Raw genomic sequence first — 13,828 nt, 5'->3', positions numbered from 1 at the left:
AAGGTGGATTGGATTGAAAGATGGCTGGCTGGCCAGAGCGTGTATCACGCATCTTGATGACCTGATCAGACCGGGACCTCGTTACGATTTATCTTTATTCGAGCACTTGACTGCTGGAAAAGGCGGAGATGTTCTCCTCATTGGCACCACTGAGACCGACCAGACCGGGCCAGACTTTGCACTGATGATGAAGTGTCGAATCCAGATGCATTCCTGATGAGGATGAGGATGTGGATGTGGATGTGAAGGGATGTTGTTTCTCACTACTTTGACCATGTTGCGCCTGGTCTAGACTACAAGTATCGCTACTACTGATATACCACTTCCACCTCTGAAGTCGTACTACAACTACCACCATCTCTCTCTCGGCTCACGCAAGCCCTCCACTCAGAACCCAGACCCACCTCCCGCCATAGCCATAGCCGAAGGATCCATCACCATCCCCGTCGCCAGAAAATGAATGAGGGCAACTTGATCCGGTTCTTTGCCCGTCGTGTTCTTCCATGCCATGCCCAGCTTGTGCCAGCTGTCTGGAGAAGTAGGATCGAACGAGGAGATGTCAAAGTCCGCCAAAGTGGTGGTGGTGGTGGTGGTGGTGGCGGCGTGAACGTTTCCGTTTTCATTGTTGTTGTTCATCGGGTTGGGATTGGGAGTAGGGGTATTGGCGAATGGTTGAGGTTGCCCTTGAGTCGAGGGTTGTAACGATTGTTGTGGTTGGTGATGAGGGTTTGTCGATTCAATTTTGCGCGATGGAACAGGCTCGTCATTATCATCCGAATCATCAAGTGTCATATCGGCTTCTCCTTCTCCTCCATCATTATTGCTCTCCATCATCCAAGAAGGTGGAGGGGCTCTTCCTTCCTGTTTCACAGGTGGTGGGGGTGCCGGTGTGAATGACGGACCAGAGTTCTGACTCGAGAAAGATGGAGGACCAGAATTGCTGCTGCTGTTGTTATTATTATTGAAACCCCCGGATCGAACCTGATAGCCTCTTGCAGGTCTTTCACCCCAACCACCATCTATTGGTCGACCTCCCCTACCTCTACCCCCACCTCCCAGTCCAGTGCCAAAGTCTCGACTAGAGGGCGATCGTGATCTTTCTCTATCTCTTCGAGGACCATAGCCACCACCTCTTTGACCTTCATATCCCCCCCTTTGACCTCGACCGCCATCTTGAGACCCTCCCCTATGTCCCCCTCGTCGTCCTTCATATCCGTCTCGTGATCCATATCCAGATCCTTGACCGTCACCATCCCGTCGAAGTTCATAGGTACCCGGAACAGGACCAGGACCAGAACCAGGACCCTGTCCAGACCCATTGAAAGGGTTGCCTCGTCTCTCTCCGCCGCCAAATTCGCGCGATGTCCTCCTCTGATGGCCGGGAAGCCGCATCGGTTCTGCTGTGATTTCAGGTGATGGAAGGCCCTGATTGACTTTCGCTGGTGAAAACCGGGCATTCGATCGGGCAGGAGGACTGAAAGCAGGTGGTTGAGGACGAGAGGGCGGGTATTGTGGGTGTGGGCCTCCGATTGGACCGGACATTGGAGCTGGACCTGCATGTGCCAAAGCGGCGAATTTCGCAAGTGCAGCCATTTGGTTGTTGTTCAAGCCTGGTGGGGGTCCAGGGGGCTGACCTCCAGAAACAGGTGGCTGAGGAGGAACGAACGACTGACCATTCTGTACTGGAGGTGATGGGGCCTGCTTAATGAGGTTGGCAAGATTTGCCAGGTCCAAGGTCGGTATGGATGAAACCGTGGACGACGATGAATGTGCTGGTAGTGCATTTGTTGTTGGTTGGAGATTTTGCGGGTATGATTGTTGTGCTTGAGAAGGAGCTGGGATGACCTTTGTCACCGAGGCTAGGATCGCAGCGATATCTAGTGGAGCGGTACCAGTTCCTTGCGAAGAAGAGGTAGGATTGCCACTCGGACTGATGCCACACTGATCAGCATTCCCCTTCACTTTGTATCACAACACTGAACAGCCCGAGCGTAATGATGTTAGAGCCAACTCACCTTGCAACTCCAACAATTTGAGAAGCAATCCCGTCTGATGAAGAAGCTTGAGTCTGCCCTTGCGCAGCTATACCCAGTAATTTGGCAATTTCGGGTGGGAGTCCGGCTGCGGTCTGGGAAGAATCGGATGGAGGAGGATGCGGTGGGGTTGTCGAACCTGCTATGGTGGAGGTGCGAGCGAGGGGAATTGCGAGTGGAGGGAGTCATTGTGGGAGTGGACAATGATTGGAAGGGGGAAAGAATTCAAGTCTCAGTTATCGTTCACTTTACGGTGTATTGCACAGACTGGAGAATATGATGACAAAATAGAGAATGACCCAGGCGGGGGTCACCCGGTGTCCTACGTCGCCATCACCTCATCGCAACCTCGGTATCACTTTGGACACCTTGCCGTCACGACGATGCAGGTTACGGCGAAGGCGCGGGTCCCAACGATAGACCCTGTTGAGCATATGCAGCACGCAGGTACAGTTACGGAGGAGGACACCGAGACTGTTTCCCCCACCATCATGCAGCAGAGCAAGTGAGATGCATGCCATCGTTTTTTTCTTTTCTTTCTCCGTGATAGTAATCGGTTGAGTGGGGTAAGAACGAGTGGTATATAGGAGAGCGAACCCGAAGCGTATCTGCGGTTAGTATGCGGACCAGGGCGACACCAGAGGTAGTAACCAAGCTACGTCTGCGCACATTGTTGACGGCGGGCAGTTTTGACGTGCCTGATCTTCTCGAAGAAGCCACAAGATCACAACACCGAGAAATGACTGCTTTTGTGTCCACGACGTACACAAGCTCGGGTATACCGAACGGATCGAGGTCTTGGGTGTACAGGCCAGTTTGATTGACGACCAACCGAGGAGATAAAAGGGAAAAACATTTACCTTGTCCATGATTTTGACCTTGTTCTTGTCCAGAAATCTGCCTCGCTAGGCTGGGAGCCGTCGACGGTCCAGCTTGTGGGCCAGCGTTTGCTATTTTCGAAGACAATCTAACGAGACAAGGTTCTGGGAACGTCCCATGCTTTGACCAGATATCGATGATCTTTCGAGTCTTTTCCTGTGACGAGAAAGTGTCAGCAAAAAATCGCTGAATGCTTTGACGTGATTCCTCGAGCAGATGGACAATTACCAACATACCTTCCCTTCAGCCCAGACTCCACCTTTTCCATCATCTATCATCCCGTCTACCCAACTATCCACCACACCTTCCAACTTCAACAACATTCCAGCCTGAGTCCCTCTTCCTCTCTCGTTCCTCGCATCTCGCCCTATACCTTTATTCACGGCATTTCGACAAGCTCGAGCGATCGAATCGAACACGTATAAACTCGATATCCTCGCTTGTGAACAATGAGGGAGGGAGGCGTTGAGCTTGAAGAAAGTCGTGATGATATGATGATCTTGCGCGATCAGTTTTTGGGATAGGTCGGCGAGCTGAGCGACTTTTGTACCGGACAATCGAGGCGCTTTGATAGTTGTCTCGAGAAGGGTGTCGAATTGCTAATCAAGCGAAGAACGAAAGAGAGGGTGTTCTGTCAGCACGTCCGCTAAAAAAATAGAGAGACGGAAGATGTCTTTGAGAGGCAATCTAGCTCGAAAGGTCGCGAGATCACCCCAGCGATGCTACTCACTTGCAAGTCACCCATTTTGGCTATACAGTGCTGGTATGAGGGCCTCGATCAACTTGCGCTCTTATCGCTCCCTATGTTGTCGGATGGTAATGACTTTGGGGACAGGAGATGGATGAGATTATGGATGTGGATGTTCACGGGTGAGCAGCAGAAAGGAGAGAGTGAAGAGTCGGTCAATCAGACTCGGCATTACTCGGAGATATAAAGGGTGTGGCACTATGCATTCGTAGTTGTGATGACGTATCGACCCACTACTGTCTTTTGGACGTGTCATAGTTGCGTGTCGAACAGCAGCAGACGGCACTTCCAGAGACGAATACGCAAAGTCACATCTACAACTCTTTCATACCATTCATATAGCTCATAAAGTAGACACGCAAATCAGTACAGCAAGTGCAGACCACACCAACGACGGACAGACAGACACTATCAAAATGACAGTATGTTGACTACCTCCTCCTTATCGTCCGAAATTCAGCTGGAAAACTGATTTGACTTCCAACTCCTCACAGCTTTACTACAGCAGTCAGTTCATCGATCAGTTGACCATGATGTACCGACACCGCGATCCGTTACTGATTATAAACCCTTTGTCTACACAGTATGCTTCGCTCTCCTCATGTCTGAGCTCACGCTATTCGGTACCTTCGTGTGTCCCATGCCGTTCACTCTTCGAAAGAAGTGAGTGTAATATCTCTTTCTGGGAGTAAGATCAGCTAGAGAGCTGGCTGTGCGATGTATGGACCTATGTGCTAACATGTCGTTGCTCAGGATGTTCCACTTCCTTAGCGAGAACCCTGTTGTAAGCCTTTGATGTTGATGTTCGCGACAAAGACAAGGTACTGATCGTATGCTTCACTAGGTCGCCAAAATTCAATATGGAGTGGGTTGAAGCTTGGAAAGCAATTTGAGATGGGAGCGAAGAAGCTGACATCCCACACTTGCTCGCAGCTCAAAATAACGTTCATGTATGTCCTGACTCTGTCCAAGCATGCATACCGACACTGGGGCTGACTTTCGACCGGTCTTAGATTCGTGGCGGTGTTGTTCGTAGACGCTCTACAAAGGATGGTGAGGATCGCACAGGAAGGTAAGTCGGACGTGTATTCGACGTCTGTCATGCCATCGTAGCTGACAGAGATTACTTGTCAGGTGCCGCGGCCAAGTCCAAGCAGGACATGGCGGATGTGAGGACTGAGACCAACTAGTGTGTTATTCGATTTTGACGTTTCCTTTCCTTGTTAACTCGTAAGCTGACCAACCTCCAGTGCCGCTCGACGGTTCTACGCTCAACGAAACTGTGAGATAGGAGGTCCTCCTCCGTCTCTGACCCTCAGGTCCTGGAGCTGACCCTGTTGGTGTTTTTTCGTAGTATACCTCACCGGTGCCACCCTCTTCCTCTCCCTTCTGCTTGCCCGAGTTTTCTACATCATCCTCGACTTTATCCACGTTCAAGAGAGCTACACCGCCCTTCAAGCCAAGGTTGCCAAGCAGAGCGGTGCTTCCGGTGAAAACGAGGAATTGAGGAACAGGATCAAGGAGCTCGAGACCCAGCTCAAGACCGGTCAATCTCAAGACCGAGACTTCGGTGAGTGCTACCTCGGATCGTGTCGGAGGGTCCGGGGTTCGCAAAAGACATAATGACTGACCTGTATGCTGCTACCTTTGCAGAGACACTCAAGAAGCAGGCCTCGCAGCAGAACGCAGAATACAACCGGCTGGCCGACGAACACAACAAGGCTGTGAGTGATTTAGCGTCCCACACCCTCTGATGCTACGTGCTCATCACGTCGCTCTTATCTTTTAGACTGGGAATGTGTCAAACAAGAAAGCGGATTAGGGAGATTGAAAGAGGAGATGAGAACGAAGTCGTGTGCGGGCTGAGACAAGTGACGTGGGAATGGGATGATACGACGTCTTGAACACTGGCTTTAAAGAAAGCAGGCGCAGTCATGTGACGTCGATGATGAACATACATGAATGGATGATCTCACGATTGAGTACGTTATCTGCCGAGCTGGACGCCGTTGGATCACAGGTGCTTTCCGCACCTGGTCTGATATTGTTGGAAAAATAGACGAGGCTCAACGTGCGATGCATGGTGCGTCTAGGAGATAGATGGCTGGGTGGGAACTGGTTACGTTGGATAGCTTATGCGCTTTCCTTGGTCTTCATGATCTTCCCACGTGGTTTTGGACGGAAATGGCAATTCACGAAAAGGTTTCAACTCGCAGGCTTAGGTCACTAACTCGAGATGTCTTGGGTGACCTGACGAAGATCCTTATTGATCCCCTTGCATCCCCTGCAGGCGACAAGGAGAGAGATCAGAAAGCAAATGCCGATCATCAGTCTGCTGTCCCTGTCCCCCCCCTCCCCCCCTTCGGTCGTAGCCTCGGTCAGGTTGAAAAGACGGGGAAGTCTGAACATCAATCATAATTCTCATGATCCAGTATGTCCCTAACGTCGTATACGTCGACGTTGATCTTCGAGTGCCCGTACCTCTCCCCGCTCTGAAGCAAGAGACAAAAGATCCAGTATATCCTGGGCGACTCGATTCCAATCCAACTGAACATCCAAGCCCGTTGTCATTTGAATTCAAATTGTCCAGTTGTTTCTCTTTCTCTCTTTCAATCATTCTCTCATCTTCTTGTTTTCCTCCCCATCTCTAAGCGTGTATCACATTCTTCTCTGGGTCCATTAGTGTTTACGGTTTTACCTCAGCATTTACGTGACAAGACCCGGAACAATCAACGAATCAAGGTTTCAGCAGGCCGTTGTGCGCGTTCCGGATCGGGGAAAGTAGAACTCCTTTTTTTCATTTACTGTGCAAGGAGGTTAGTAGCCGCCCGTCCTGTGGTGTCGAGCCGAGGACAGTAGAGTAGGCCGTCCACACCTTGGAGTAAGGTCGTGTCAGATGGAGGTACAGGAATCGAACATCACAATGATCGATGATCATCAACAACGACCCAATATCGAGGATCCTTCATCCTCACCTTCCTCGTCTTCTACTTTGACATCTCTATCTGCGCCTGTTGGTGGAAGTGAAGTCGGGAACGGTCACGCAACCGGATCAGACTCACAAGAACAACAAGAACAACAACAACAACAACAACAACAACAACAACAACAACAACAACAAACACAAACACAAAGGATACATTATCGATATTCACCGGTGACATATAGTCATCAATTGAATCTACCAGATATCGAAGAACAATCACCACGCTCAGTTTCCAGCGCGCAATTTTCCACCCGAGACGGAACAATCACAAACGGCAACTCTCACTCTCATTCACTTTCACCGGAAGACGTAGGCGAAGTCTCACCAACCTCACCTGTACGATCTACGATGCCCACCCCACCTTCCCCTTCCTCTGAATCGTTCGGAGATTCCACCACTGGTTCTGGTTCTGGTTCTGGGTCTGGATCGAGATTTGGATTCGGTTCCACTTCTGAATCAGCCGAGCCATCTCCCAATCTCCAAGTATCTCTGGGTCAACGACCCAGTCTGGGTACCACACCTTCCAGTGTACCGTTGATGGCGGACGGCGGATCCTCACCACTCGAATCTCCTGGGTCGTCTTCTCATCAGCTTGGTTTTGGCGATGGTGAACAACAACAACACGCGGTAGAAAGTCACAGCGCATACGATCCTGCTCCGCCTGCTCGGTCGTCGTTCCACAAGGGAGTCTCAGCCCCGACCAACTTTTCACCTACCACCAACCCCAAAATCAGGATCAACTCTATGCCAAACTCGCCCCAATCGGTCGATACTGACCGAATGCCAGATCAACCTCATCCTTTCTCGTCTCCCTTCTCCGCCGTTCGAAAAGACCGAAGTTCCATCCCGTCCCTCGCTCCTCTGTCACCCACTACCGTCACCCGTCCGACTTCCGCGCAGATCCCACGTTCGGGATCTGGAAACGTTCTGGCAACGGCTGTCGATATGAACGCGTCTTCCACCACCAAGGGGAACATCGCCGCTCGAAGGGCTATGCGAATGAAGCAGGCCTTGTCTACAGATTCCAAATCCAACAGATACTCGAGAGACAACAAACAGGCGTCTCTGAATAGGAAACCTTTCCAGAGCACGAGACTCAAAGGGGAGATCTACAAACCCTGGTTAGAGAAGCAGGATCCGGCATTGAGATGGGCTAGATGGATCACGATCGGAAGTATCATTATGGGTTTTGCAATTGCGGCAGTCAGTGAGTGCAGTGTCTTGCTGCTCTGAAAATTCAGTGACTGACACAGGACGATCTCAGTTTGTTGGGATGGCTACAGAGCGGTACCAAGTTTAGGCAAGATGTGAGTGGTTACTCCAATTGTCCGTCACCCGTGTCCCAGATGTGATACTGACACGCGCACGCACAGTTGCCCGGTCCTTGAAGATGACTTCTCCAGCGGTCAAATCAGCTCGGACAGATGGCAGCATGAGATTCGACTTGACGGTTATGGGTCAGTTACTTGGTTTTGACGGTAGCCTTCTGAGAGCTCAGACCACCCGCTGACATTGCATCATGTCCTCGCCGATCAGTCCTGGCTCTTTCATGTGGACCACTGATTCGTCCAACAATTCTTTCGTCCGAGACAATACGCTCTACATCGTCCCAACTCTCACATCAGACATCATCGGTGCTGACGCCGTCACAAGCGGTTACACTCTCAATCTCACTGCTGACGGCACCTGTACATCCAACAACGTTTCTCAATGTGTGGCGGTCTCCAACTCTTCGCGATTGACAGTCATCAACCCTGTCCGAACCGCGCGATTGATCACCAAGAACACGGCCAGTATCAAATACGGTAAAGTCGAGGTTAGGGCCAAATTCCCCGCTGGTGATTGGCTTTGGCCCCGAATTAGCATGCTACCGAAAGATGAGGTCTACGGAGCTTGGCCAAGAAGTGGACAGATTGACGTGAGTCTGGTGAGACCTCCGGGTCACCTAAGCTGACTGAAGTGGAATTTCTGGTTTCAGATCTTGAACGGAAGAGGTAACAACGCTTCGTACACTGGTCGAGGTGTAGACTATGCTCAATCCGATCTTCACTGGGGTGAGCGAGAATGGATTGTTTCGATTTAGTGGTGTTTGGTGACTTGAGCTGAAGAGGTCATACCCCTAAAGGTCCCACCTATCTCCTCGATCGACTCTATATGACATGGGGTTTCAGAGAACAGCGCCGAACCTACTACTCACAGAAGTACCATACCTATGGTCTGGAATGGAACGACAAGTTTTTGTGGACTTGTGAGTGGTGTTCAAAACCTCGACGACCCCTCTGTGCCGATATCTCGCCGTATCAGCCCCTCGATTTCTAGTTTCATCTCGCTGACCGAATCTCTACGATCGTAGACATCGATTCCCGTGTAACCCAAGTCATCTCATACCGATTCAACAAGGATTCATTCTGGACGCGAGGAAAGTTCCCTTCGACCTACACGAACGGATCCGAAGTTGTCAAAACCACGAACCCGTGGATCAACTCTGAGAACAACGTCGCGCCATTTGATCAAGGTCAGTATTTGGGGTCCACACCGTCATCTATCTTTCCTTAATCCGATCATCCTCCTCTTGATCCCAAGAGCCAGAGCTGACTCTATAAATTTGACCATCATAGAATTCTACCTCGCTATCGATCTAGCAGTCGGTTCAATGGACGGTTGGTTCCCCGATGGAGAAGGCGGAAAACCATGGACGGACGATTCGGCCTCTGCAATGTCCGATTTCTGGTTGGCCAAGAACAAATGGTGGGATGTCAGTTGGAGTAAAGATGAGACCGTGAGAGGATTCGCCATTGATAGCGTCAAGATGTGGAAGACTTGTTAGGTGCGCGCGAGGGTAGGGGAGGAGGACGTCCGTGTGGATACAGCGCGGAGGTGAAATGGGATTGCCGACGGGATTCCTAGTAGATGCTTTCAGATTCGGATGTTGGGTTGGACTAGCTAGGCTGCTACTTCGGTACGTGGTGTGTTCCTCAATCTTCTATCCTCATACAGACCACGACTATCACTACATTACCATCTTCACTATACATATGCATAAAAGTAATTTTCTACAACGATAAAACTTCAGATACGCGTGGCGTCGATTCGTTCTGATGTTGTATCATTTGCGGCTGGGATATATCATGATGCTGGGTTATCTCGTCAAACGCGTTATCATACTGGGACTGACAAGAGAATGTCCGTCATGCTGGAGGTCTGGCTGTCCACTACTGACTCCCATTTCATCAAATGGTCAAAACTCTTAATATCTCCTCACTGGACGTTTTCGCTGTATTTTGACGATGATCACACTTTCGGCCACTGGGATCCAGCATCAGACATCAGCCATGATCTGTCTCGGAACTATTGAAAGACTCACGGTCTGATACACCTGGTACAGCTCAGCGCTCATGTCATGCAACGTGATCACTCTCTCAACCTGGGACGCCTTCTCGATATCCAGTTGCAATTGTCGTATTTTAGCCTTGAGCAGCTTCCTCCCTCCATGTGCTTCGACACACGATTTGATGTCTCGTCCGCATTGGATCTCGCAGAAAGGGCAAATTTTATCTGACAGTTGCGGTTGAGCTTGAGCTTGTGTGGTCGAAGGGTGAAGATTTGTACGACTTTGTTTTTCCCACAAGGCGTACACGACAGGGTATAGAGGATGATCAGAGCCGAGTCGAGCAAGAGCTCTTTAAGTGGGAGCACGAACGGGTTTCGTCAGTGACATCCACTAGGTATTGCGAACCCATGCCACTCACCTAGCCATACTTGGTGGTCCTGCTTTCACCACCGGACACTGCACCGCACTGTGTGAGGCGGGGCTCTCACATATCGCACAACCCAACAATGATTTCGTCTTTCTGCTATTGTTTGCGGATGCTACTGGACTAGAACCATGTCCGTTCAAGTGAGATTCAACACCCTTGGGAGGCGCTAGATCCTCGTCGTCTTCGATCACGATTGCGGCGCCTTGCGAGCCCGAGGCCAAGCCGTGATGATGACTGTTTCCATTACCGTTGACCGCCAAGGGAGTATGCAACTGACTGCTGTTCACGGACTTGCTTTGCAATGGCGTGGTCTTTTGCGGTGTGTGCCGACCGTCAGTCGGAGGGCCAGCAATAAGTTGTTGTCTGCTTGAAGCAGTCCGCCCCGCTTGGACATTCCACCATCTTTGGCGATCAAGAGCTTTGAGAGCGTCTCTCTACCACGTGATGACCACGGTCAGTCGTGATCATCGCTTAGGTATGAGCACCCACCCTTTGCCGCTCTGGCTCATTGTTCTGCTGGATAGCTCGCTCGCACTGCTCAATGTCCTCCATTGACATCAAGCGATCGCAATCAGGCAGAGCATGATTCGCATGACAGAATTCACACGCATCGTCGATATTGTCCATGAGACTGTTGAAAAAATTCCTAGAAGTTGAGTTTGATTTATGACTGTTTTGTGAAAGGCTGTGGGTGTTGGCAAGCTGAGTGGGCATCATCCCAAGATCAGTCTTCGCCAGAAGCTGGGTGGTGACAGGTTGTCGTGGCGCCGTGACAGCAGAAGAGACCGAGGATGACAGATGAGGGGTGGGTACATCAGCGGAAGGACTACCGTGGGCTACCAAGGCTGTATGACCCTGCGCTGACATGAGGGATGGGCCCGGCGGATATCCATGGCCCGAAGAGCTGCCGTTTGTAATATTGTCAGTTCCGTTGTCGGATGGTCTCGTTATACCGACGTTGTCTGGCAAGGGGGGCATGATCGGTTTGTCTGGAATCACTGAAGCCCGTGATCGGATGAGTTCCAAAACCTTGTTTTTCTGCTGCAAGCGTGAGAAATATTGCTCTTGTCCATGTGCTGCCAATCGATCGTCGATGAGTCGAGCCAGTTGGACATAGTTGTCCAATCTTTCGTCGTTGGACAGCTCCAGAAGACCGATCTTTGCCCAAGTCTTTAGGTGGCTGGAGTCATTGAACTCGCTGAGGATTTGGAACATCCAGCTGATGATGTTCTGCGCATCGATGAGTTGCCTGTCCAGAGGCGGAGGTATGTGTAGCGAGTGTACTACGCCATTATTTGCTGGGCTTCCGTGCAGAGCTTCCAGAAGAGCGGCGACAGCGGGCACAGCGGTTCCTCCTTGTTTCTTGGCGGCTTTCCTAGCGGCTCGTTGTTCTTCCGTCTCATTCGATCTCTTGCGAGATTTGGAGGGCGCAAGCCCTGTTAAAGGATGTTTACTGGGACCAGGTACCGTTGATATGGTTCCGGTCGATTGCTCACTGGTTTTGGCTTGTGTGTTCTTCAGCGACCTTTTGATCTTCTGAGTCAACTTATGTTTCGTCACAATATTCCTAGGCAAAACATTGCCGTTGTCATCGGTCGCCAGTCCACTTAAGCCTTCCGGGAATGAACTGATGGATGCCACATCGTCGTCATCGCTGCTGTCTTCAGGATTGATAGCAAAGTCGGCGTCCGAGGACGAATCTCCATCGGTGGCCTTGAATTTGCCCTTTATCATCTTCCTCTTCTTCTTACTCGCCGGTGAATCGTCCATCGAATCCACTGCATACTGCCCTTGTATTGACCGCATTCGTCTGGTCCTTCTGTCATCCACTTCCCTGGTCAGACGTGCCTGTCTTTCTTTCTGCATGTTGTCGAAGATCTGCTGCCAGTTGGTTTCAACGTTCTCCACTTCTTCTTCGTCATCCGGAGCAGCATCTCGGAGCTGATTCTGATCCGCTTCCCATATCTTTGCGAATCCGAATTGCATTGTCGGTCTAGATGGTCCAGCTTCAAATGCTCCTCTTTCCATCGCCTGCTCCCTCTCCTCGAGCGCTTTCGCTTCGGCTTCTGCGTCCGCTTCGACTTTGTCGATCAACTCATCAACGTTCTTGGAGGTATACGTGATATCAAGAGCGTTGACACCGCCTTGATCTCCGTAAACCGCTTCGGCACCTCTTAACAGGAGGTCGTCGACATCGCCTTCCTCGTTCTCTTTGCCCATCTGTTGCACCACCAAATGATCGAGAACTATTTTTTTCTTCCCTCTGTTCATGATGCGCTCTGCGTTGAGTGTGATGTTGCTCAGCTCAAAACCAAATTGACGAAGGTGAAGGAGTATCACTGACCTTCAATAGTACCCTTCGTCATCAGCTTGAACACCAGTACCCTCTTTTTCTGCCCGTATCGATGGCTTCGCGATATAGCCTGTTCAGGTCTGGTCAGCATGGAAAGCCCGTATCATATACGAGCTGCGCCGCTCAAAGACAGAGCATACCTGAAGATCCTGATGAGGGTTCCAATCCGGATCGTATATGATGACTGGGTCAAACACGCTCACGTCAGCCCTTCCCCTTTTGGCAGTCCTCATGCCCACTCACCTGTATCCGCGGTAGCGAGATTGATCCCGACTCCGCCTGCCCGGGTGGTGAGTAAGAAGACGTCGTATTCCGAATTCGGAGCGTTGAAAAGATCCATTGATTTCTGTCGTTGAGCTTGTTGAACGTCACCGTCCAGTCGAAGGAAGTTGACACCTTCGCCATACAGGAAATCCTCGACTAAATGATCGAGGGTCAGTTATGTTTGAACCTGAACTGAGATTGAATGAAGTATAAGGGAATAGCTCACCTCTATCCAAAGCGATTTTGAACTATATAAGCAGGGCTGTTCAGCTATGCACATGATCTCCAGAGAGCAAGGGCTAGCTTACTTGACTAAAGAGTAATACTCTGTGACCCCTTTCCTTCAACTTGGGTAACAACAGCTTGAGGAACATCAATTTCCCACTGGTGTTTATTAACTGTCTATGTTGTTCTTCTTCTGAGAGCTCGAAACTCTCAAGCTCTGGAGCTGAGAGGTATGGATGTTGACATACTTTCCTCAGCTAGAATTTCGCGAAACATAATCAGCATCACCATCTATCGTTATGTCGACGCCCGTGTAGGCCAACACGAGATGGAACAGAGGACAGGGAGGTGTGCTTGAGGCGGTGGATCTGACTTACCTCCGCGAAGATATTTCTCACGGTCTTGATAGGCGCCATTGTGGCTGACCGATTGACGCCTTTCGGACCAGAGGCGGAGTCGAGCACAGAAGACCCCAGCTGGAAGAACGGACGAGTCTAGATGGAACGACGGGAGAAAGATAGGAAATGATGTGGTGATGTTCCGGTTTTGACGCGTACAGCACGAACTCGTGGTGGTGGAGGC

At 50.6% G+C, this 13,828-nt stretch overlaps 4 protein-coding genes across 4 annotated transcripts; 2 read left to right on the top strand and 2 right to left on the bottom strand.

Annotated features, from left to right (window-relative positions):
* Positions 1-94: 94 nt before the first annotated feature.
* IAR55_002956 (uncharacterized protein) lies at positions 95-3,657 on the bottom strand (the record flags this gene model as incomplete). Its single annotated transcript, XM_066946067.1, has 6 exons — positions 95-288; positions 405-1,930; positions 2,016-2,172; positions 2,894-3,068; positions 3,149-3,511; positions 3,643-3,657. The coding sequence occupies 6 exons, from the start codon at positions 3,655-3,657 to the stop codon at positions 95-97; spliced, it is 2,430 nt and encodes an 809-aa protein (XP_066803568.1).
* A 604-nt stretch (positions 3,658-4,261) lies between these two features.
* Positions 4,262-5,482, top strand: IAR55_002955 (uncharacterized protein; the record flags this gene model as incomplete). The annotated part of the gene is made up of 10 exons (XM_066946066.1): positions 4,262-4,323; positions 4,414-4,444; positions 4,505-4,525; positions 4,594-4,610; positions 4,674-4,732; positions 4,795-4,849; positions 4,911-4,942; positions 5,015-5,230; positions 5,314-5,384; positions 5,450-5,482. 10 exons carry the CDS (start codon positions 4,262-4,264, stop codon positions 5,480-5,482), a joined length of 597 nt encoding a protein of 198 aa, XP_066803567.1.
* A 1,101-nt stretch (positions 5,483-6,583) lies between these two features.
* On the top strand, positions 6,584-9,473 carry IAR55_002954 (uncharacterized protein; the record flags this gene model as incomplete). The annotated part of the gene is made up of 8 exons (XM_066946065.1): positions 6,584-7,853; positions 7,911-7,953; positions 8,020-8,103; positions 8,183-8,564; positions 8,625-8,700; positions 8,772-8,894; positions 9,000-9,161; positions 9,265-9,473. The coding sequence occupies 8 exons, from the start codon at positions 6,584-6,586 to the stop codon at positions 9,471-9,473; spliced, it is 2,349 nt and encodes a 782-aa protein (XP_066803566.1).
* A 464-nt stretch (positions 9,474-9,937) lies between these two features.
* On the bottom strand, positions 9,938-13,662 carry IAR55_002953 (uncharacterized protein; the record flags this gene model as incomplete). The annotated part of the gene is made up of 10 exons (XM_066946064.1): positions 9,938-9,952; positions 10,011-10,326; positions 10,396-10,838; positions 10,894-12,683; positions 12,749-12,827; positions 12,898-12,941; positions 13,001-13,177; positions 13,248-13,269; positions 13,330-13,503; positions 13,624-13,662. 10 exons carry the CDS (start codon positions 13,660-13,662, stop codon positions 9,938-9,940), a joined length of 3,099 nt encoding a protein of 1,032 aa, XP_066803565.1.
* Positions 13,663-13,828: the final 166 nt, after the last annotated feature.

Source organism: Kwoniella newhampshirensis, chromosome 5, assembly GCF_039105145.1.
Source record: "Kwoniella newhampshirensis strain CBS 13917 chromosome 5, whole genome shotgun sequence".
Classification (NCBI taxonomy): Eukaryota; Fungi; Basidiomycota; class Tremellomycetes; order Tremellales; family Cryptococcaceae; genus Kwoniella; species Kwoniella newhampshirensis.
The sequence above is the reverse complement of the archived record's forward strand: the minus strand, read 5'-3'. Positions and strand labels throughout refer to the sequence as shown.